General features: G+C 39.0%; 2 protein-coding genes across 2 annotated transcripts; both read right to left on the bottom strand.

Moving 5' to 3' along the window:
• Positions 1–7,925: 7,925 nt before the first annotated feature.
• LOC116248956 (probable WRKY transcription factor 2) lies at positions 7,926–13,036 on the bottom strand. Its single transcript, XM_050076439.1, has 6 exons — positions 12,638–13,036; positions 11,728–12,522; positions 10,962–11,147; positions 9,375–10,279; positions 9,115–9,273; positions 7,926–8,860 (listed from the first exon to the last, which is right to left on the bottom strand). The coding sequence occupies exons 2-6, from the start codon at positions 12,265–12,267 to the stop codon at positions 8,152–8,154; spliced, it is 2,499 nt and encodes an 832-aa protein (XP_049932396.1). The 5' UTR covers positions 12,268–12,522; positions 12,638–13,036; the 3' UTR covers positions 7,926–8,151.
• Positions 13,037–15,407: 2,371 nt separating this feature from the next.
• On the bottom strand, positions 15,408–24,210 carry LOC116247164 (serine carboxypeptidase-like 18). Its single transcript, XM_031619161.2, has 14 exons — positions 23,985–24,210; positions 21,502–21,647; positions 19,619–19,695; positions 19,399–19,524; positions 18,430–18,532; positions 18,298–18,335; positions 18,114–18,212; positions 17,589–17,669; positions 17,309–17,464; positions 16,821–16,892; positions 16,488–16,606; positions 16,197–16,310; positions 15,882–15,927; positions 15,408–15,796 (listed from the first exon to the last, which is right to left on the bottom strand). Exons 1-14 carry the CDS (start codon positions 24,122–24,124, stop codon positions 15,713–15,715), a joined length of 1,401 nt encoding a protein of 466 aa, XP_031475021.1. The 5' UTR covers positions 24,125–24,210; the 3' UTR covers positions 15,408–15,712.
• Between the last annotated feature and the right edge of the window lie 170 nt (positions 24,211–24,380).

The raw sequence follows: 24,380 nt of genomic DNA on the forward strand, positions 1-24,380 counted from the left end.
TAAAAATCTGGAGACGCAACCGGAGTTTAAATACCCTCTATGAAATCAAATGCTGGGTACGGAGATCCAATACCCGTTAACAGATTACTGAAATAGGCCTCATAGTTTGGTCAATGACCCGTCTCACCCATGTCGAGGGTAAAATCCACCTGGCTCCGCCTGGCACGGCCGTAAGAAGCCGGGCCCGGGCCCGCCCAACATTTAAAAACCGACCTTGGGTTAGATTCGAGCCCAAGCATCTGCCTCGATTAAATTTAAAAATATATTTTAATATAAAATAATATATAAATATAATTAATTATAATTAATTATTATAAATATATGTATTAATAAAAAATTAAAAAATAAATTATTGAATCTGAATCGAGCTTATCTGACTCACCCGAACCGGCTCGAGTGGGCTCGGGTACCTTTTTCTTGGGCCCAAACGTGGGCCTGAGTCGAGTCGGGTACCCGGCAGCAGCAGCCTTAGTTTGGAGGCCCTCTCGTGCGTGGGACATGAGGTTGGTTTCCTGATTGCTTTGCTCTCAAGCCTGGGTTGAGTTTGAACATAGGCATTGGGTTGGTCTAATAAGTGGACTTGATTAAGCTATATTCTAGCTAATAAGATTTTTTAAATATTATTTTATTGGTTTTTATATGTAGTTATAATGTTTTTAAGAATTAAATACATATATATTTTTTAATTTTAAAGAATCCCCCGCTAAGTTTCATGTGTTGGGTCAAGCCAGCCTAATGCCCAAACCTGCTTCCAACTAAGCGTGGCCAAGTGAATCGATATCAAACTTTTGTCTTACGGAACATAAGCTAGGAGTTTGATGTTTTCCTGATCAAAGCTTAAAATATTAATTGGTCGTTTTCAATATAAACAATTTGTTACTGTTTTATGAATCTATTTTAATTTATAAAACAACAATAACTATTTGTTCCAAGTGACATTATTAAACCCTTATTTTAAAAGTAAAGTTTCCAAAATAACATTTAAGATGTGTTTGAATAACTGTCAAAACTACGCTTGTAAAAAAAAACACATTTTGTCACAAGTTCATTCTTGAAAAGGAGCGAAAACTTTCCCTTCTTCATCAAATTCTCATCTTATCATTTAAACATAAAATTTAAATTTTAAAACTAATAAAAAAAATCAAGTTGTCACGAAACATCGTTTTCACAAAAGATGGCTTTTATAATTTATCATGGAAACACAACCTAAAGATTCATGGGGGAACTGAGTAGCGTTTGTATGACTAGAACTTGGGCAGACCACAGTAATAGAAACAGGTTTTTTATTTAGGGATATTATTTCAAAATTTTCATTTGAATAATATAAGCAACTGCTCACACCAACCAACAAATGGGTCCGTCGCTAGCGATTTTTTTTCCGTGGCAAACTTAAAAAGAAAATATACAGTAAATTTTTTCAAATTAATGAAAGTAAAATAAATGAAAAACCAATAAAACAGCATACAAAACAAGAAGTTTGGCATAAAACTCACGAAAAAAAAAAAGTAAAAAAAAAGCCAAAAAATGCGAAAAAACACACTTTTTGTTTTGGTGTTTTTTCTAAAAATGTTTTTCTAATTTTTTCTCGACCGACTTACTTTCGCATTTTTGTCCTTTTCTTTTAAACGCATTTTTTGGGGTTAAGTTAAGTACCGCTTCATCAATTTGGGAAGAGAGGTTTGACTCTAGGGGGCTTAATTTCGTACAATCGCGAGAATTGCGGGGCATAAACGTCATTTAATACATCGCGGGGGTCCGTCGCCACGTCAGCGGCAGACAGCGATGGGACCACGCATGTTTAAACAAGTACGCGTAAAAGGCAAAGGGCAGCCACTGGGCCCCACCGCAATAAGCAAAGGCCAAACGGGTGGCGGGCCCCGCGACCGCATCGAACTGTTTGTGGCAGCGCTTCGTACCCTAACCAGCCCCAGAACTTTTCGGGTCTTTTCCCCCCTACATGATGATAGAGCCGAACCGGGGCTGGGACCCACCCGCGAGACTGCAAACTGGGGTCGGCTCTCGGATTGAATCTCGCAGCTTTGATTCCAGAATCCGAAAACTCAAGACATTTGTTGATGTTTGATTTCAATCGATATTGTAAGGATTGGAAATGTAATCGAACTGGCCATGCTATTGATTAAGTTACTCGATCGTAAATAGACGAAAACATTACTTTATTTATTCCTAACAAACAAAAAAATTGCACTAAATAAAAGCTATGAACCTTTAAATTCGGTTTTAAAAATATAAAACTTTTCGAGCATTCATTTATGCCTTCTTTTTCAAAATCAATCTCGGGTATGGCTCAATTACGTAGCTAGTAAAGAGCTAATCACTAGTTCAAATGGCATGCAATATATTAGTTGAATGTGCTATTTTGATGGTTGATAAATATTAAGTAAACTGGCTCACTGTTCCTTTCTTCTTTCTCTCTCTCTATCTCTCATACTAAATTCCCAACTACCACCAGCCTCGCAATCATAATTTTTTCATCCAATCTTCGATTTGATAGCGATACGCATGGGAAAAGACAAAAACGTGTTGAGCTTGAAACTATGATCTATGGAGTATGTCTAATAAATACGTATCTTAATATAAGTTTTCCTTCATGAATTTAACGACACAGACAGATGCAAAAAAAAGTAAGAGATACGTAAAAGAAATCATGAAAATCCAACGTTTAAATTGTACACTTCTGATTTGTGTGATATATTGATTCTTGCAAGCTTAAATACTTTGCATTGATAAAAGAAAAAATCTGGATTTCATTACTGATTAACCACATTTTTTCTGAGGAATAACTGGATTTGAATCACATATGAGCTTGTCTAGATGATTGGGAGATTATAGATGTTGAGCCAGGAGTTTGCCAAGGAACTGAGAATCAGTAAGTTGGTTTTCGCTGCTTGGCAGTTTCTATTTCCCTCTCATCGCCGTCGCCGAAGCCCTCTCTCTCACGGTGGGAGTCTCACCCAAATCCTCCATTTCTGTTTTCCTCTCATCGGAGTCACTCGACCCCTCTCTCTCACAGTGAGATTTTCGCCCAAATCCTCTATGTGGGTCCGTCGCCTCCGACCTCGGTCGCCTCTTTTTCACCGGAATCCTCCGTGGAGGGCCGGAGGCGTTGACGCAACCGTGGTTCTGTCGCCGCTTCCTCCGACTCCAAGTCTCTGGCTGTTGAGTTGTCGACCTCCCGTCCGCCGTCTTCATCTGGGTAGGCCGCAGCTCCAGTGACTCGTTGAGTGTCCCCTGTCGCCGGTCGACCGTCAGTCCATCAAGGAACCTCTTTAAGTTCTGTCGAATCTCTTTTGCCCTCTCTTTGTTGGGGGCGGACATGCAGTAGCTGGGCAAACAATTGCTTGCTCGCCGCCTTGTGCTCCCTTTTCTATAGAAACCTCCCGTGCCCTTTATTGACATTTCCGTTGGGCGAGCAACCGGTTGAGTGCACAGTCTCTTTCTCGTTGATGTCCCCATCTCTCACCGTATCTCTGCTAGGTGTATCCAGTAGCCTAGGGAATGGCGGCTTCGCCCCCTTTCTGTTGACATTTCGAAGAAAGAGTTTTGCTTCCGTGCTTCCCTTCTCTTCCGCCCGGTAACTTCATTCGTTCTTGATTTATTTTGAAGTTTTCTACTTAATGTTGATTGAAGATGATACCCTGAACCTCAATTTCCTCTGGAATAATGTGCATCGTTGGTTCTTAATCTTTCTAGAATATCAATCATTCTCAGCCCCTGTGCGTTGCAGTCTACAAATTCTTGGTAGAGATTTGAGAAGTTTATACCATGTTCATGCAAATCCATCATTTTGATTTCTTCATATAATTAATCCATTTTTGTTTTATTACGTTCTGCTGTTCATCTAATTGCGAGTCTCTGATTTCTTTGCTTTCTGTATAACGAGCTTGGATGAGAACATTTAAAAGAATCAGGTTGAAAGATAAACGAGTTTATCGGCCCATCGAGCTCGCCTACTTTTGGTTTTTTTTTCTCAAAATGTGGACCTCATGCTTCTGATTTTTTATTACTAAAATTAATAGTACACCTCAAGGGCAGAACTAAAATTTTTTTTCTACCATGCACCTAATTGGGCAGTGGCTCCTGTCTCGTCCAGCTGCCTCATATAATTCGACCCAAGTCCACCTAATTCATACTATCAAATTAAGGTTTTGAGTGAGTTCTGTGGAACACACGCCCTATAGAGACCCCAGGTATCTCCCCCATGGTAAACATCTGCTCTTCTCTTGTAATTATGGTTAACGTATAGTTGATATTGAAGGAGAACAATACATGAGAGTCCCTTTTTTTACAATTATGACAACATGGTAGGCCTGAAAATGGAGATATGTTTTTTTGTTTATGCCTTCTCTCTCTCTCTCTCTCTAACAGGAAGAATCATATTCTTTTCTGGCAATCCTATCCAGAACAGCAGAACCAGATGCACAGACTGCTAAGTGCTAAGTGATGTCTATTATTAAAGTTGCAGGCATCTTTCACCTGTCTTCTTGTCCATGTTTAGAGTAATTGGATGGTAGGATATGAGAAGATATTTGATATGAGGAACATGCCTAGTGGGGACCAACACCTGCCAAAGTGTGTATAGTGTCAGGCTAACACAGCAATCTTCTGTGTCCATGGTTCATTTCAAGGATTCGTTGTTCCTTTTTTTGCTTTCTGAAAAAAAATTTCTAGAAAAAAATTTCTGGAATTGAAGAAACGGAAAAATTTTTTCGTTTTTCCAAAACCAATTTGTGTTTGTTATGGAGGAATTATTTTTCTAGAAAAAAATTTCTTTGTTTGATGGGAATGGTGAGGAAGAAGGAGGAAGAAGAGAAGGAGGGAGGAGGGAGAAAAAATTTCCTCCTCCAACGGTCACAAAAAAATTTCTGGAAAAATTTCTCCACCCCTCTGGCTGGAGAAATTTTTCCGGAAATATTTTTCCAGAATCATCTCCAACGGTCCAAATTTTTTTTCCATGTTTGATGAAATGGAAAAGTTTTAAAAATTTGAATTTTTTTTCCTGTTGAACAGTGCTTTTCCTGCCAACCAAACACTTTCTTTATATATATATTTTTTCCTTCTCCGTGGTTGAAAGTTTGCAACTTAGAGTCATGTTGTTTACTATCTGGTTATGCAACCATAACCATAATATTTCCTACCTACTTCTGCAGGTAGCTGGTCAGACCAACGGCTTGAGAGTTACACCTCTTTAAATGGATCCTAATATGCGCCATGCCTCCTCGTCTTGAGGGTGGAACATGGTACTTAGTTTGACAATACACTAACTTGTACGTGGTGCCAACACTGTCTTGAATCCTAAAAAGAAAAAAAAAAGTTTGTCTTTAGTCTTGGATCTAAGAATTGTACCGTCAAGGCTTCAGATATCTCTTTGAGTCTTAATCCGATAAAGGATGTGGATCGGATCAATAATTGGATTTGGATTCCCGAAGAGTATATGCAGCTTTTCAAGTATACAATTCCTAAATTTGAATACTTCTACATGTGAAAAATCATGCGGTGTTTAAGTTAAAATTCAATCAGGCTAAACGTGGTTATAGGTTGACAGATCTGAAACTGAGTCCGATCGGCTCACTAAAACATTTGCGATCTTGAAGAGGCGATCAGTTCAGGCAACTGAACATGCAACTATCTTTTTGGGCTGGCCATTGAAGGAGGGTTTCTTCAAGTTGAAAGCAGGCCGGCCTACCCAAGTCTCGACATAGCTCAAGACCCTAGAAGCAGGACAAATGAGGAAGTCTATGGACCCCTGGATAACTCTGCTCGTCCGGAAAGTCGTGGGAAACTTGGAAGAAAAGATCCCATTATTTGGGTTAGGGATGGGTTTCTTAGAAGAGCAGAAATATATATATTCAATCACAACAAGAAAGAGCTTCATGGTAGATTATTTCCAAATACCTTACAGTATGGTTTAGGTGATATGTTTATCGAATTCAAATACACAAGTTTTGGATATATCACACTTGATGATGCGTGTGATGATTTTTTTAAGAAAAGCAAAAGAGTCCATGGATTTAAATATGTCAGCATCTTATGATATCAAGGCAAAGTTGTGGCTTTAGCTTAAGAAACACGGTTTAAGATGAGACTCACAATCAAGAAAGCACGTTTAACTTTTGTATGAAGTCAATACTGAGTTTCCTTAAATGCTGTTTGGTACCGGTAACAATTTGAAACAGTTTTGAAAATTAGGGCAGATTTATGGAACACTATGGTAGAGGGTTTCATGAATGTACCTTGAATCATAGGGTTAAATCACTAGATACTCGATAGTAACAATTTGTAATGGTCATTGATTTGGGTACTTATAGAAGTAGCCGTGCTACTTGCATGGGAAGAAACCGTTTCTGAATTAAATGTAAGAATTGATGCTTTCTCATCAGCTTTTCTCATATGTGTGACTTATTTATCTTTTTGTGCAAGCTCTTGTTAAGCCAAAATTAATATATTGTGTCACGTAAGTTTCACATTTCTGAAGCGTATATACTCGTGTCACATAAAGTCAAACGATCTTTGTTGTTCATTTAGACAATTTATCCAAAAAAAAAAGTCTCTTATCTCACAAGTGTGTCATGAGTTAGACAACCCAACTATAGAAGAGTGAATGGTATTTTACAGTGTCATTTTGAATGCGAGTCCGAGTGGGATTAAGCAATATGATATCATGAGTTGGATAAGGCAGTACTCATATCCAATCCAAATTAATCATGTTGGCATGATGGTGAAACCTGGGTTCACGGTCTTGGTTTGATAGATCCCAACCCTTCTTTAGGTCCTGTTTGATTGTCTGGTGAAATAAGAAGGAGAGGTTAAAGTCTGTATGGGTGGGTGAAATTTCATCTGCCCGACCGAATAAAGTTGATGACGTTATTCTCATTCACCCGTCAGTCCGTCTAGCTATACTAGGTTTTTTTCTTTTGGACTTTCAATTAAAGGAAAACTGGAACCCTCTTAACGGTACAACCCTTTTCAAGATAATCTTCAGTTCCCCTTTTTGTGTTTAGGACTGCACATGAGCTGAGCTCGCAACCCGAGCGCGACTCAACTCATGTCTAGTAAGTTCGAGCTTGACATGAGCTTCACAGCTCCAGCTCGAGCTTGACTCGAGAGATTGTGTTCAAGCTCGAACTCGACTCATCAGCTCGTTTATGAGTCAGTTGAAATCACTCCTGTGGACAAAAATATGTGTTAGACAAACATGCAACATCCGTCTCTTCTATTAATTAGAATTATTTCACTTAACAGCAACTGGCTGTTATTATGCATCTAGGAATACACCAAATACTTCTTCAAAAAGAGTAGGAAACAAGAAAGTGAGCGGGAATAAACGTACTTTCCCTGCTGTGTAAGAATCGTGTTTGATGACCATCGAGTCTTAGATTTAAAGGGATATAGATCCAAAGGCCTCAGATTTGAGCGAGTAAATTCCCGTATGGTCTATTAAGCTGGGACCCCAAGCCCATCGTCAATACCGGCCGCCGCCTTACAGTACCCACTCCAACGGATTTCTTGTTTTCTCAGGTCATCTATTCGACTATTCCTGTAGCTGAAATACTCACAAGCGACAACTTTTTCACAATGGATCCGATGTCTTTTAGTTTTCATAGTTGTAAGTCATTATTTTCTAACTGTTTTCTTGGATGTCTCAACGTGTAGCTGCATTTACTCAACCAATCTAAAGAGACAATAAGCGATAGAAATTTGCCCCTTGCAGACATCTGAGCAGCAGGATCTGCTCTTTACTCGTTTGTACACAGACTGGAGTCCTGTTCAGGCAGCAGAACCTCACGCTTCCTGTACCTAACTATACATCAATCCCAGACCAAGCAATATGGTGCAAATTATCCTGTGAGTTCCACAAGCCTCAATGCCAGAGATTGCGTTCTACCCAAGAGTTGAGGCAGCAGGACTAACAAATTTGAGGCATCTTCAGTACCAAAAAAGTAATAAGCAAATCATGACGAGTAAAATGAATTGGGAAACATCGAATGTGCCAGATATATCAACAGGAATAAAGGATAATGACCTATAACACAAAAAAAAAATGCGAACAACTAAGAAAATATAGAGGTGAAAATTTAAGAAAAAAGGTAAAGCTGTCTGTTGAGGGGCAAAGATAGCAGCAAACGATAATATCTACAATGGAAACCTTCCCGTCATCTGATTGTACAACGATGGAGCATTTGGAATATGGCCTATAACCAACCTGCTCTCGTAGGAGTCATCCTTCTGCTCTTCCTTTGGCCTAACAATCCTTATACCCCTTCCCTCACTATGCTGCTGACCAAGATACGGCTGCATTGGACCCATTACTTTACCTGGGTTGAAAAGCAGGCCGGAGGCTGCTGCTGGGTTTGCTGACCTCTGTATGCTCATTGGGGTTGGCCCTGGAAAAGTTGATCCTATCTGAGAAAAGGAAGCCAGTGGATGTGCCTCCAGATGACCAGCATTCATACCAAAGGAAGTCAAAGGCATAGCTGGCGATGGAGGCAGTTTCATGTCATAGCCAGGGGAAACTCTGACCTTAGTATCACTGGTGAGGCTTCTTAGATAAGATGCTGCTCTGAGATAGTCATTAGATTCAAAGCAAGGTGAAATATCGTCAAACATTGGTTCTGGCTTAGCAATGGTGGCAGCTGTAGGGAGTGCCAATGATGGTTGAGTAGCCAGTCCAGAAGGGCCTATATTCCCAGATCCAGTGTTTCCGTTGTTGCTGTTTCTTGCAGCAGGAACCTCATGATTATGTTTGCCTTCATACGTGGTAATCACAGACTTGAGATCATGGGACGCTCTCTCCACATGCTTTCTGACAGAGCATCCAGCATTTGTGCACTTGTAGTAGCTCCTGTGTCAAGGTTAACATGGTAGTCACTAAGGACAGGATTTATTTTATGGTTCAAAGTTTTGTGTTGTCGCATGGATCCATCAAATTTTAAGGACCAAGTTCACACACAGGACACTAACATGATAAGGAAAAGAACATTTGAATTAATGATCCATGAAATTTTCTCTTAGCTAATGGAAATTACATGTTCATTAAACAGAAATAAAGGAAGTAAGAGAGACAGGCCTGGCTGTAGTCAAGTAAGAAAAGCACACCTTGGATTTGGGTTTCCTTTCACCACCTTTTGGCCATACTTGCGCCAACGGTATCCATCATCTAGCACATCAACTTCGCTGGTAGTTTGAACAACCACTCTTGGTTCACGAACAGCTCTAGATGATAGGCTTGCTTCGATGGCAGAACTCTCTATTTTTCTAAATGGCAGTAAATGGAAGAAAATTTGAACGCAAGTAGGTAAAAATATTCATATAAACCATAACTACCAGCGATCAAGTATAATATACAAGTCAAATACCTCCGTTTTGATTCATTCTCAATCTCATCAGCATCATCCGCAAGAGATATGCTTACTTGTGTGGCCCCATCATCTTCATCATCTTCACATTCATCATCAGTAGCTATTGTAGATGAAAGCTCTGGGGTATCAGCAGACTCATGATGATATAGGTGTTTTCCTTGAACAGTTGAAGATGGATCAGAAATATCAGTGACACCAGATGTAGAAGATGTCCTCTCAGGACCATCACCCCTCCAATCTGTAGAAGGTTTATCCTTGAGGGCTCCATGCTGCTGAAGGTTTCCCCATAAGGAGCTCCCTTCAACATTGACAAGTGAACTAGTATTTTCAGGCCTTTCTAACATCTCATCAAGTGCAAAAGCTGATCCGATTGCACAACGACGATTTGGCTGAGGTTTTGGATGGTTATGAGTGCCCTTGTAAATGATTTCTGTAATCTGACCATCATGGGAACGTTCAACCTTTTTCTTCACCTGACAATTTGGCTGAGTACACTTGTAATAGCTACGAGGATACTCACTGCCTTTCACCTGTTTCTGCCCATACTTTCGCCAATTATATCCATCTTCTGCAGGCTTTCCCATTCCTGCAGGAGAAAACAGATCTTTTGGGTCCCCATCCGCAAGCAGTTGAGGACCAGAGTCCTTTACATTCCTCTGCCCAGCAGGTTGAGAAGCTTCCTCATAACATACACTAAGTGGTGGACTTTGCAAATTAACGGAATTAGCCTTCTCCATACTGTTGGTAGAGGTCTCCTGAATGACTAGAGCTTCACTACTAGTTACTTTATTTGCACATTCTGCATCACCACTAGCATTAACAAGAAGTTGCATCTGAAACTGAGTTTGGCTCTGCACGGTTTCCATCCCTACATATTGCTGAATTTCAGAAGTTGAAGAAACCTGAAGGCACAAAGAGAAGATAAAGGTTTTAAAAAATATTCATACAAGCATCTGAAGGAAAAAAATAATAATAAAGCATCCGAAAATGTAGTCACAATGGGTTTGGATATTTACTACCTTCATATGATAGGAAAAAACAATAATAGAATCATATAATAAGCTCTGGTTATTGAAAGCTGGCTTGAACAAATTAATGTTGCATGGCCTATCCTATAAGCAACTAATGGATAAGCCTCAGACACATATTTAAACAAGATGGCAATGCTAATGCCACTAACTGAACTTAATTTGAAGCTAGAGATGAAGTCAATATATTCTTCACTAGTCCTGCCTTTATTCGTTTCCATTGAGACAATGAAAGATACCAATCATACTACCATTGAGACCATATAAGGACAAGGATGAAACCACAAATTTTCCGGTGCCCAAATAAGCCACGAAAGTTCACTAAGAAATGCCAGTGTGTGGAGCTGTTATAGAAGTGATGAAGACAATGAATGAAACAGGATAGAAGCAGACTTGCATATTTTAATCATATTAAAAAGGATTGGGAATGGTAGGGCTAATGCAAATAGCTCCAACCTTGCAATGTTCCCATAATGAGATTACTACCTATGTGAAGTATAAATCACTCGATTCAGATGAACTAAATTGACACAATAGCAATAAATAGCAAATATACCTGATTTCCAAGATGGTCTGCACTTGTGTTTCTGGAATCTGATTGATGCTTGAAAGCTAATAGTGAAGAAGCATTGAAGTCTTCAATTAGCTCATCTTTAGTTGCATCGGATGTAAGAACTGAAATTGGACTCTGATCCATAAATGGTGGACCAGGAAAGGTTCCAGTTGTTGGAGATGGTTGCCCCTGCCATATATGATCCACCCATATATCATATTAAGAATAGTCTTGGGGAGTAGTTTTACTTTTTTTTATTCAAGAAACAATGGAGAAAAAAATAGGCTGGACGCATAATAAATTTCCTTTTACTGAGCATAGATCACATCTACAGAATATCTAGCAATTGATGCAAGCTTGCACTTCTACTGAGAAACTTTGTTCACGCGTTGTGCAAGTTATTTGTCTTAGGAAACCCGACATCCTGCTCATGAATTACACATCGTATTTCCTTTCACAATGAATTGATTGTTTAAGAATAACTTGCTTTTCAGGAGACAGGAAACATGGCTTTTTCATGTCTACAAGAGAAACCAACGAGGCTTATATTTGAGAATGCACCCACGGAATTGATTGAGCAAATAATAAAAAAAAATGCTACATCAATACGATGCAGAGACAAACAAATTACGAAAGTAACAGAATTGACAAGGAAGAAGAAGAAGATCAACGGTCACTTATGAAAAAACAGAGCAACAGAAAAAAGACCATCTGACGATCAAGCAGCGGAATGATGAGACGGAGAAAAGAGCTCGGTCTAGGTACTTACCAGAGAATTGGAAAGCATGACAGGAGAATCGAGCAACGCGGTCGGGCTAAGCCCCGGAGGAATTGTCAGGTACGGCGACCGAACCACCGGAGATGACAGGGGGCTCAACGTCCGGAACCTCGCCGTGTTTAGCCTCCCTGCATTGAACCCGCTAGTGGCCCTCCTCTCTGCTATGCTCCTCCCGCCATCCGGCGATTTCCGCCCAGATAAGCCACCTCCACCAACCACCTGGCCGTCACCACCACCGTCACCACTAAGGCCACCCTTCTCTTCACAGCCACCACCACCACCGCTGCCTTCCTGAACGGCCTCCGCTCCTCCTGTGTCCGTCTCGCCAGGGGAGAAGGAGGGCAGGAAGGACGTCGCCCCGATGCCATCCGTGGTGAACGAGGAGAATAGATTGCGAGGGCTGGAAGACGAAGAGGAGTTCATGGGTGTTGTTGGAGGTTTTGAGGCTGCTGGTGAGGTAGGTCCGGCTCCTCCTCCCAAAGCTCCCACCGGGTCGCCACCACCGTCAGTTTCTCCTCCTCCGGCCATCATTCTTAAAGGTGTTCCCCTCAGACCAACATCAGTTCACCTCAGTTCCTCCGTTCTTTTCCTCCTCACTCCAATGTCGTTTCATGCATCTGCTCCTTCTTTCTCCAACATGCGTAACATGACAGAGAAAGAAGGAGGGAGTGACAAATTTCCGACCTTTGAAACCTCTTCCTTCAAAGATTCCAGAGCTCCATCCTAAGAGAGGGAGAGGTCCTCTGAGCCCTTAAAGCCAAGGAAGATCAAGAAACAGAGAGACAACTGGAACCATGGAGGAATGAATGCAAAAAGTAAGAGACTACATAAAGCCAACAAAAGGGAAAAGAACAAAAGGAAGCTAAAGCATGGGAGAGAGGGAGAGAGATGCGGAGAAAACCTCGGGTCAAGCAGCCAACGTGGCAGCCTTTAAGCGTCACCAGAGAGGAGCTATCGTCGTCATCACTATCATCATCATGAACATGAACGTATCTCTTTTTTGTCTGTCTTCTCTACTTTTAGCTGCGGAAAGACGGTGGGTGAAGAGAGAGAAAGAAAGGGAGGCAGTTTGAAGGTTGGGAGACTGTTAGAACAGAACCCCTACACTTCTCTAACCGCCTGTGACAAATATGGGTGGCTTCCTCCACATTATGAGAAAGCTCCTCTTCTTCTCCCTTTTACAGGCCATTAACAAATTCATGCTTGCCTTGTTATCGCCGCTAACTAATTTGATCTTTCTCATTATTTATTAAAATTCCCTTACTTAGTCCTTTCAGTCAAATTTGTTAATTGAAATCCTTTTGCAAAAGAAAATACCTCTGATATAGTTAAACAGCACAAATTTTGAAGAAAAGTCATTAAGCTGGCCTCTCGCACTCTCTGTGGTATATATATATATATATATATATATATATATATATATATATAAAGTGATTGGACTACTTGAGATAAAAACCGAACCTCTTGGATTCGTGTTAACAAGAGTTTTAAATAAAATGCAAACCTTTTAATGTGTTTATAAACGTTAATTTAACATAAATCATGCTTTAGTTCAAGTCAATTTTTGTTAAAAAGAATCTTTTTAATATCAAAATTTTGATGTTACAAGAGCTATTTATTTTTTTATCATTAAAAAAACGTTATTTAATTAAAAAATTACTAACTTAATGTATGTTTCTTACCAAAATGGATCTAACACGATCCATTTTAAATTGAATTCATGGAGTTTAGGACACCAAAAAATCCTATTTTCTGCATCAAATAGGTATCAGATTCCTTTTCTTATGCTGTTATCTTACCCAGAGCCCTTACTTTTACTAAGTTATCATTTAGTAAGCTCAAACTTCAAGCTAATTATTAGTTAGTTGGACAATTACTTTAGGCAGTTATTATAATTTCTTCCATTTCTTTTAAATTTGCATTAAGGCATCTCATCTATAAATAGATGAAGCTTTCTTCTTCTTTTTTCAGCTTTGTTATTATTACATCTATTTGATTTGATAACTTTGTTACATAATTTTCCTCCGTCTTTTAATTTAATTTATTAATTAAAGTCTTCCTTTAATTCAAACATCATTTGGCTTCCTTTTCAATTTGGTTTTGCAGTGTTTAAGATGGACAACCCTGTTCGCTATGTCAAATTGGTATCAGAGCTAAAATTCCTCTTGCTAACCCCACTGGCTCGGTTCTTAGATTGATCATATTAAACACAAAAATGTCTAAACTCATAAAACGAGATATTAAACTAAAAAGAAAAACCCACGAGAGGGTTCCGCGCACCGCCTTGAGCCAGTGTCTGGTAGGCATCCGGTCACTTGTTTGAGTGGCATGGACATTAACCACCTTATCCCAATGGGGTGCGACACCTACTTGTTACTTTTCTCACTCACTAGAACTGTGCAAAAGAAAGAGAAGAAATCCGCTAACGACACACATGAAGTCATGAAGTCAACTCCACCTAGACCTACCCTTCCGCCAGGTCTGGCTTGTGGGTACCCACATAATTTTATTTTATTTACATATTACATAATTATATACATGTTACTTCATTCACATAATTTAATTCATCACATATTAGTGTTAACTCAAACCTAAGATTTACTACATTAGTGTCCTTTAAGAGGCCGTTTGGTATTAGGAATAACACTGTGACTGTTTCATAAATCTACCTCAAAATTAAGATAGATTTATGAAGCGCTAGAACAGGTGGAAAATAGGGGTGAGTATTCTCCAACCCAAGACATTATTCTTTCCTCTATGAACCCAAATGTTCTCCTTGGATTTTTCTTTTGATATATAGAATACAATCGAATAGCAGATTAAAGCTGGAGATTCATGTAATTTAGGTTATTATTTCACTTAAACTTCCATTTTTATCAAGTTCTTATTTAGTTTCAAGTAATTATTAGTTGGGCGAACTACTTCATGTAGTTATTTCTCTCATCTATAAATAGATGAGGATCTCTTTGTTGTTCCAGGAAAAAAAAGGAGGAGCTGGGTTGGATGGGGATACTTCTCCTACCTTTGGAGTCCAGAGTTGCTTTGCTGCCTGTGCGGGGAGGAAGACACTCGTCAAGTAAGTGTTCTAACCAACTACGCTGTGCCACTCAGAGCTTTTAGAGGCTCCAATGGGTTTTGAGAGAAGAGGGGAAAGTGTTGCTGAATATCTCTTTGGTTTACTTGTTTGATATATTTTTTTTAAAACAATGATTCACTAGTTTAGCACTTCCTCTTCCCAATCTCTTCTTTCTTCCTCTTCAATTTGGTATATCTTGGAGTTCAGCATTAAAAAAATTCTATTCACTGCGTCATAATCAAAGGAGTCGGAGGCAGGCCCCTGCATGCAGCCAAAGATCCAATCATACGATATACCCATCCAAACACATAGTCAAAAGCCAGGAGAGCTGAGCTTGTGTTGAGTTTGTCTCTAATTTTCTCATTAAGAACTATCAAATCTACAAATTGAGATTAGTTAAATGGTCATATGAAATTGAATTAACTATATTCAGCATAAGTCTATATACCCCGTGAGGAGGTTTCTTATATTGAGTATCTTCTGAGGGAAATGAGTGAAGTGAAGATCTATGGTTCAACACCGGCTTGTTTAAAATGGATTTGAGACGCAACTATGTTTTCATTTGATGTTAAATCTTCAGGATAAGATACTTCACTTGGATAGACTGAGTTCATCAAATTAATCAACACCCATATAGCTACACTTAATTGCTTGCTTTGCGCTTATTTTCATGAGATAAAACACATTGGTGGAAGCTAGCAGGGATTGGCAGCTAAAAAGATATTTCTCGTCCAGACTGCACGCGCGCTCTCAAACGGGGTAATGAGTCCATTTGTCGGACGCAGACAAAGCAGCCATTACTAATGAATACAAAAACCTGCCTGCAACAGGCAAAAGCCAGGTGCAGCAAAGGAGCAGAGAAGTAGAAGGCCCATGTCTCGTGGACTTTGGGTAGAGAAGCTAGAAAGGTTGTTTGTGTACCCAATGGAGGAACATGGAAATGGACTCCCTTGGTTTGTACTCGGGGGTCGTGTGTCCAGCGGCCTGCACAATCCGTAACCAACACATATAACTATTCCATGCTCCAACTTTATGCAGACACATTAGAACAGAGGAGATAGAAGCTTACCTTGACAGTGGCAAATGTAAGGTTGTTTTCGTATTTCACGGTAAATCTGCAATGGTCAGAAAAGTGGAAAGAAGAAACGCTTAGCACAAAGAAATCTTATAGACTGCCCATTTCATGTTTAAGTAAAAACAAAATTGAATTCTCCCAGGACGCTGTCAATTTTATCAGTTATACATGCATTCATACTTACATATTCATGGCCAAGTTTCCAACTACTAAGCAGCTTGTTCTTTGCAAAATTCAGCTGCTGCTGGACTAACAACTAGCAGCTACGGCAATACTATAACGAGGAAATAGGGAGAAAAGAGAACTTACCCTGCAACTTGGCTATAAAAGAACCAAGGCCGCCAAGGGTCGACAACAGAATAATTGAGTGTTTTTATCCAACCATGTGTTCCAGCCGTGGGAATCAAACTATCATGGTCACCACTGCACGCACAGAAAACATTGATCAGCACCAACAAAATTTCCAGAGTTTGATTTCCAACAGAAGCAGAAAAGACTTCCTGTTTCTTTTTCAGAGAGCGCAGAGAAGCATAGAGCTATTCTGTAATAAATGTTTACATGTTTATTTTGCAGGAAGAAATGAATATAGAGTGATCTAACCTGTAAATAAGCGCTGGGTAGCCTCTGGTTGTGAGATTGCGATGATACAAGATGGTGCTGGTCACTTCTTTTGTATAATTAACTGCAGCGTTGCACCTCACCCATTCTCCTACTGTATCCTGAACACATATCAAGAACAATGAGCAAATCTACCACAAAAGATCTGAACCTACAACTTGCTTCACATTTAGAATTCTACGAAAGAATACTGTAGGATTGTGATAACTCATAAACATAAACCTGTTGAAATCCTAACTGTGCTCATTTTATGCAACTGCATTTGAGAAGGAAATCAAAATTACTCATCTTCGTCCTGTGTGGAGGCAATTATACCTTTCGAATGTGAAGTGCGTCCCTAACAATCTCACTGTTCAACCAAAGGTAGCCAAGGTAATAGCCATATCCCTGCAACAACATCATTTCCGATCAAACATCAGTAATTAGATGCACCAATTCAGAAAAGGGATGCACATAATGTGCATGTATGTGCATATATATATATAGCGAGAGAGAGAGAGAGAGAGAGTGGATATGCACGCTGATCAGTTATGTTCGTCTCTCAGTCCTAGGGTACTCCAACATGCAATAAGATATGTTCTCTAGACTGGATACTTGGCAAAATCTTTTACATGAGACTAGCTTAAGAGCAACCTGTACCTAATAAATTATTAGAGGAACAATGTTCTTATCAAGTTAACTCTATTTACTACCCTGTGTTTCGGTTCATCACCATTTCTAGTATCATCTTGATAGTGAGGTGACTTGAGATTCTGTGTGTGTGTATATATATATATATATATGAGAGAGAGAGAGAGAGAGACCCTGCAAGCTATGGGAGGGATGGTTGTTGCAGAGTCAATGTGGGCCTGACTTTCACGAAGGGAACGCCTACGTGCTGAACTTAGTGGTGGCCTGGGTGCCCAAGTGTCACCACAATCAAACTCGAGCACCTGTGACTTGTTGATGTCTGAAACCATCTGCACGTGAAAGCATGAAAAATGGTGTTCGACGTTTGAGTCAATGGCCGACATCAATCAAGAAGCAACTGAGACGAATTAAGAGAAAAGAACTGCACAGAGCTAAAGAGAGAAAAGGGCTCACTTCTTCAACTTCATCAATATGTGCCTCACATTCTTCAGTTGCATAAATATCATATCTTCCTCTGCAACTCTCCTCTGCAGCCTTCAGTTTCCAAGAGAAAGGATAAGATTGAATCAACTTGACCCTTTAACAATGCAGGCCTAGACATAAGATTGAGTATTGCGAATCTGACACTTTTGGTTGGGATTGTCTGAAGTGCTTGCCCCTTCTAGCACCATACCCTTTTTTCTACTGGACAAACAAGGCCCTTGATTTTCAGTCTAATGCATTTCACCATCAAAACATTTTGAAAAATTGACTCTTATACTATAACTATGGCATCCGTCCAGTATGATATGAAATATACAACAAAGATGAAGTGCCAGAGTATTTCTATTGACTGGTCGTTGTATACAAAAGTACTTCAATTTGAATGACATGAAGAACTGGAGGTAAGAAAGAAGAAAAACTGGAGCTTCCATAAACGCGTGGATAGAGCTCACGATGTTTAAAGCACTTTAACGTTCCATGAAACAGAAAACATACCTTGTATAATCCTTCATCTATGAAGGACATTGCATGGTAAAATGGAACTTGGGTTGCATCATATATTTTATCAGTTACCGGGTTTCCCACGAAATAACCCTAAAGGAGTGTCAAAAATCAGCAAACTATTCCTTTCAATATTTATGATAGCTGCCATGTCAGACTAATGGACAGAAGCACAAACCTTGAGATTAAGAACAGGTTCAGTTCCATTGTCAATTCCTGCGGTGAGGAAGACGCAGAGAGGAGCACCTTAACGAAAGGGAATGAAAGGTGCAGATTGAATCACAGAAAAGACAGAGATATTGAACATTACCATCTGCAACTCGAGTTGCCAACAATGGAACGAAAACGCCACCATATGAATCTCCAGCAATAAAAAATGGATTGGAAAGGAATTCTTGATGGTTCTCAAACCACTGCAAGAGCAAATTAAAGTTTAATCAGGACAGATTGACGGAAAAGATCCACTGATCGACCCCAAGCACTAATTCAACGTGCATCCATCTATGGACTGCCGGCTATGTGCCTGAAGAGATGGCTTGGATTCAGTGCTTCAAGTTCAAAGCACTCATGGTGGCTGGCCAGTGCTTGAAAGAAATCAAGAACTTTAGGTGTTTGAGGTGAAACCTCCAAACTACAGCTGCCAAGTTGATGAGACATCACAAGCTTTAAATTAGTGGTCTTAATGTAAAGAAAGGCATTCGAGTTGAGCTTCTTTGCTAGTCAACCAGGCGGGCGTGTCCAACAGAAGAAAATCACTTCTGCAGTACCTTTTGCATCTCTCGTTTTGTCTCAAACACTGAATTGCTAGCCTTAAAAAGATCAGGAAGAAAAAGATGTGCAGTTTTTTCTTTTTTAGGCTTTCTCTTTTCTCGTTTGAATGGCAGAAAAGTGCTTCTTAAATGCACTTTCAGTAAGGTGCAGGACACCCAAAACTGGGGGACGAATCAGGCCTCCTCGCTTCATATTGACTTGCTTCACTCGATTTGAACAATGTGAAGTATAAAAAGAGCACTGCATCGAAAAATTCTTGGACTTTCTCACTATGTTTCTGATTGCATTTAGTACAGTAAAAAAAACCAAAAAAAAGTAAAAGTTAAACAAACAAACGAGGCCCAGTGCAAAGTCTTGTTCAAGTTTCCCCTGCTTAATTTGTGGAAACGGCAGTTGCCAAAGTATGATACGCAGACTTTGGGGCATAAAATTATTCCAAAGCAAAATGTAAATAATTAGAAATTTCATCTGATGGTATTCTAGCAGAAGAGAAAGGATGAGAACCTGCCTTCATCAGAAAAATATAGGCTTCCCGCACTGTCTTGTAGTCTCCTGTCTTGTATTCCGTAAGTGAGACGGAGGAGTAAGAAAAACCAGTCCCACTGGGCGAATCAAGAAAAATAACGCTTGCATTCTGCAAGATGCATCAAGGGAAAGCAAGTCAGTGATCAAACAAACATTTTCAAAAAGCAGGAAAAATTAGATAGCCGCTGCTGCAGAACACGCACCTTGGTCAACCGAAAGGGACTATAATATAAACCTGGCAACGTTCCATTATACTCCTTCCACTCGAAACGGAGAGGCCCTGATTATTTTAGAGCAAGAAAATTTCCGGAAGAAAAACTTGTTAGCGCAAGATTGTGCTAAGAATATGAAAGTTTTAAACAAACTGGTGCTACTCAAATGGCACCTCCATTTTCTCTCTCTCTCTCTCTCTTTTCTTTTTTAATATGGATAGTCTATGGATGTTAGAGCTTTGAAAAGCCATCGAGTTTATTTTTAATATAATGAGACATAGTGGAAGTGCAATGTTTCATTTTGAAAAGTTTAATCTCATATTTAATGATTTTTTAGAAATTTATAAAGAAAATTGCTAAGCAATTAGCTGTTTTGATTTCTACCTTTTTTTCTAAAAAAAATCTAAACAAAAGAGGCAGGTTGGGATAAATCAAACTGGCTTACAATAACATCAGTCTAACACTGGCAGACTTGGGGCTTTACGCACACAAATACATGTGCTGGATTGTGATATCCCATTTTCAACAGTTTAGTCTCCTACCTCAAGAAACTTGGATGACTTATAAAGGTGGCGTTAAGTGATTGACTTTGGGTTTTAGCACTTTGAAACTGAATCTATTAGGAAACAGATTGCAATCCACAAAACCATGTCATTACAGGAAGTCAACAAAAGGGCACTCAAAAAACCATTTTTATGTTAATGATTCAACTTTGTTTATTCGATCTAATAAAGATATTCAAATCCAACTGTTTATTGCTATAAATACCAAATCTTATACTAATGGGATATGAATTACAAAAAAATGTTGAAATTTGATTTAGAATTCAAAATTTTGATAAATACATGAGTTGAATGATTTTTTTAAAATAAAACCGAATTAAATTGAATTTAGTAAAGGCTGGATCCTACCCAGATCTAAACCTTCTACGTAGAGGCCAATCTGCATGTGGGATGTGGGACAGTATGGGCAGTTGTCTACACAGTCCCACATATTTTATTTTACTTTTACACATGTGGTTTTCAAGAATTGTTTATTCATATATGTCTGCCACTTAATTATGTACTTAGTACCCGTTAATTTTTTATTACGGCTAATATTTTTTTAAAATATATCTAATATTTTTTTTTGAATGAGTACCCCTTTGGCAAATTTTTTTTTATAGCTCCGGCCGTACCTGAAAACGTAAAAGTTTAGTAATCCTAATCAACACTAAAGAAAAAACCACCTTCAAACTTGTTTCGTTGTCTGAAAAGACTAAAATGCCCCTCCACAACTACAGAAAAATGAGCCCCTTCATAATTGGTAAAATATTTAAAAAAAACAGGGGATGTTTTCTTGTTAGCAGTTGGTCACACAATCAGTATGACCTTTAGTTAGGGAGATATAACATGTGATGACCGGGGAATCGGTCCGACCAAATTAATTAATGGTTAATGAAAAATAAGAAGAGAGAAGTGATGACCATTTTTGTTATCTAATATTAGTTTGCATATTTTCCTTTCAATCAATCATTCATTTTAGATGGACAACCTTGGTTAAAATCATTCATTTTAAATGAACAACCTTGGTTAAATGGTTGAATTGTTTTCGATATAATGTTATAAATAAGTTATGGAGTTCAGTTGGTCAAGATTTCAAGGCTAAGGCATGAGCTTGAGTGGAGCTACTTATCGGTGGTAGCTAACTTCAGAAACATGTTTTTGCTGTCAAAATTATGTGGCTATTTGATCGAGTTTGGTATAAAGAGTTGTCTCGCGCGCTTTACCTAACTAGCAAGTAGAGCTAACTAAGTCAAAACTCCGGAAATCCACCAGCCATTCAAAAGAGAAAGAAAGAAGAAGAAGAGAAGGACAGCAGATGAGTGTGGTCACCTATCTCATATGCAAGGGAAGTAAAGCCGGAGCAGGCGGGGCCGCCGGTCAGCCACAGGATGAGTGGGTCTTCCTCCGGCTTACTTTCCGACTTGACGAAGTAGTAGAACAAGTTGTTATCCGTGGTCTGGTTTACGGTTATGTACCTACATACAGCAAAAGGAAGCAGCAACAACATCAATAGACATTATATTCATCATTTAAATTCGATTACTTAGTTATCAGCTAGGCAAGACTATACTTGGATGCGTTTTATTTTTATAGAAACCTTGAGGGCAGAGCGCCGCCGCTCCGGGTTTTGAATGGTAGTTGCTGCATGTGATGCATGTGAGGTTTTGAAATGAATATTTTCAATGGTAGTTGCTGCATGTGAGGTTTTGAAATGAATATTTTGAAATGAATATTTTCAATGGTAGTTGCTGCGTGTGAGGTTTTGAAATGAATATTTTCAATGGTAGTTGCTGCATGTGAGGTTTTGAAATGAATATTTTGAGATGAATATTTTCAATGGTAGTTGCTGCATGTCAGGTTTTGAAATGAATATTTTGCAAAGACAAATTTTGTGAGGTTTTGAAATGAATATTTTGCAAAGACAAATTTTAGGGTAGTCCCACGCCTCAGGGCAAGCGAAATTTATGCGGAAGGAGGAGGAGTTTTGGTCTCTTTCCTGATAAGTGAGTGAGTTGTAATCTTCTCGCTCACCCGAAATAATAACATAAATCACATTTGAATGTATGCATTTAGTTTTATCACTCACTCGGAATAAGAACATAGATCACATTTGAACGTATGCATTTAGTTTTCTAAATTAAGAGAACCATGACACTAGGTGTTTTCGCCCTTGAGCTTGTTTTTGTTAATTTTCAAATATTTCATGTTGCGCCTTTCAATAAAGGATAGGGAACTATAAGTTGGGGAGAAAGGGAGAGGCTTCGGCGTTCACCAGGTTGGGTGAGATTAACCTTCTGCTCACCAGAAAAAAAAAACTATAAAATTGGAGCATATTTTATTTTAGGAAGCCTACGTCTTAAATTTATGGATGCTGTGACAAAAGATGCATGCCCAAATTTATGTTCATTTAAAGAAGCACATTTGTGGTTCATTTAACAACAGCCAGATCTTTTTTTCTTCTTTGAGCCCTCACTTCTATTGGCAGTTGCTTTACCTTTGTTCGGCTCTTTTTTTTTTTTTGGGTGAAGGTGAAAAATTAATTTTCAACTTAAAAGGATAAATTACAAAAAAAAATCACATTTTCAAGTACGACATGTTTTATACTTAGCATACGCAATTTGTTTTTTTTGGAGATTTAACTTATAAGCTCTTTAAGTCATTCAAATATCATAATCTAATCCTTGATTTGGGTAAGAGAACGATGTTGAAAAACATGCCTTTATGTGTTTTGGATATATATAACATGGTTTCACATGAGGCCTCCTTTTGCCAGTTGTAAGTAAAAGGGAGACCTGTATCAGAAAAAATAAAAATACGAAAGTAAATTGCAAAAGGAAAATGTTCTAAATAAATTTTTTTCCTTCATTAAAAGCCCGTTCTCTCTCTAGCCATTATGGATCCTTTCATCAGGCTCATGTGCCCAAGTTTGGTTTGGTTTTCCTTGGTCAATCCCAAGGGTGAATAAATAAATGAAATATGAATAGAAACTGGCAGTTGTTAGTAATAACTGGAAGCTGAACTGCTTCTTGCAAATAAATCCTTCGTACATTTTCTTTCTTTTCTAAAATATCAGTGTGCACGGAGGCCGTCCGAGCTACCATATGAACAAGGTCATAAACAGCCACTTTCAATTCCAAACTGAAAGGGATGAATAACTCTCAATTTTCATTTTAAACTATTAAAAATTTTATTTTTTCGAAGTAAATTATTTATTATGTTGTCAGGCAGAAATGGAGCTAGGATTTTTTTAACCATTCAACAAATTTTATTCAAAACTTTTAACAGATTTTTGAAAATTTTTCACAAGGGCTAACCATTAAACATATCTTTACAAATTTTATAAAAGTCAAATTAAAATTTTTCAAAATGACAATAGGAATTTTATTAAAAGAATATGAACCGGCCATGGTCCTTGCCAGCCGCCAACTAATGCAGATGACTAGAAAAAAAAAATACTCCGCAAATATGAATAAAATAAAAAAGAGATGCAATTTTTTCCATATGTCTAAAAACATTTATTGCATATGTAAATCTCACGCCATTCCACTGGTCTCTCTTACTAACGTCTCTCTTCTCTTGCTTCCTTTCATCAAACTCTCATCTGTAAAGACAAAACCTCTCACATATTTGGGAAAGGAATCTAAGCTTAATAACTTTCTTCCGTATCGTAAACAATCTATAAGGCATGATCAACTGGTTAACTGGAAAAAAAATTACCAAGGAAAGTATAGATTGAAGCGCGCGACTTGCCGGCGTTCTGGCCGGGCCGCGTTTTCCGGTCAATGGCATGCCTATCAAATTCAAGAACTCACCCGGTGTACATTTCGAACGGGAGTTCGCCATCGAGTCCCGGCAGGGCCGTCACCTTCTCTTCCGTTGCAGAGGAATGCTGAACTACCAAAGAGTGGCAGAGCAAGCTCAAGAGAGCAAGGAGAAGGTAGAGAGCCGCCATTGGAGCTGGCTATCGAGGATCGCTTCCCACATGTACTCCAATAATGTTTTTGAGTTTTCACACTGTGCTTTGGTTCCGAGCAAACGCTTTCTTATCGGCTTGAGAGTTTGATGATGGTACATAGTACCAAAATCCGCACCTTCCTGTCGCGCCTCCCTTATTGAACCTAACGTTCCTCCCCATTCCCCCCTACCGTTCCTCCTTTTCCGGCTAGGTGACTACCAGTCTTATGGTTCCGGTCAACCCCCGTTCTAAC

This window comes from Nymphaea colorata, chromosome 2 (genome assembly GCF_008831285.2).
Source record: "Nymphaea colorata isolate Beijing-Zhang1983 chromosome 2, ASM883128v2, whole genome shotgun sequence".
NCBI lineage: Eukaryota > Viridiplantae > Streptophyta > Magnoliopsida > Nymphaeales > Nymphaeaceae > Nymphaea > Nymphaea colorata.

What these genes read in the sequence shown, in the direction of transcription:
- LOC116248956 (XM_050076439.1), bottom strand. Translation starts at nt 12,267, where the DNA reads ATGATGGCCGGAGGAGGAGAAACTGACGGTGGTGGCGACCCGGTGGGA. An exon ending in CAGACCATCTTGGAAATCAG is followed by an intron (nt 10,280 to 10,961) that starts GTATATTTGCTA and finishes TTGTGCCTTCAG; the next exon opens with GTTTCTTCAACTTCTGAAAT. An exon ending in AAAGGAAACCCAAATCCAAG is followed by an intron (nt 8,861 to 9,114) that starts GTGTGCTTTTCT and finishes ACCTTGACACAG; the next exon opens with GAGCTACTACAAGTGCACAA.
- LOC116247164 (XM_031619161.2), bottom strand. Translation starts at nt 24,124, where the DNA reads ATGGCGGCTCTCTACCTTCTCCTTGCTCTCTTGAGCTTGCTCTGCCAC. An exon ending in TTCCCTTGCATATGAGATAG is followed by an intron (nt 19,696 to 21,501) that starts GTGACCACACTC and finishes TAAAATAATCAG; the next exon opens with GGCCTCTCCGTTTCGAGTGG. An exon ending in CCTATATTTTTCTGATGAAG is followed by an intron (nt 18,533 to 19,398) that starts GCAGGTTCTCAT and finishes TTGCTCTTGCAG; the next exon opens with TGGTTTGAGAACCATCAAGA.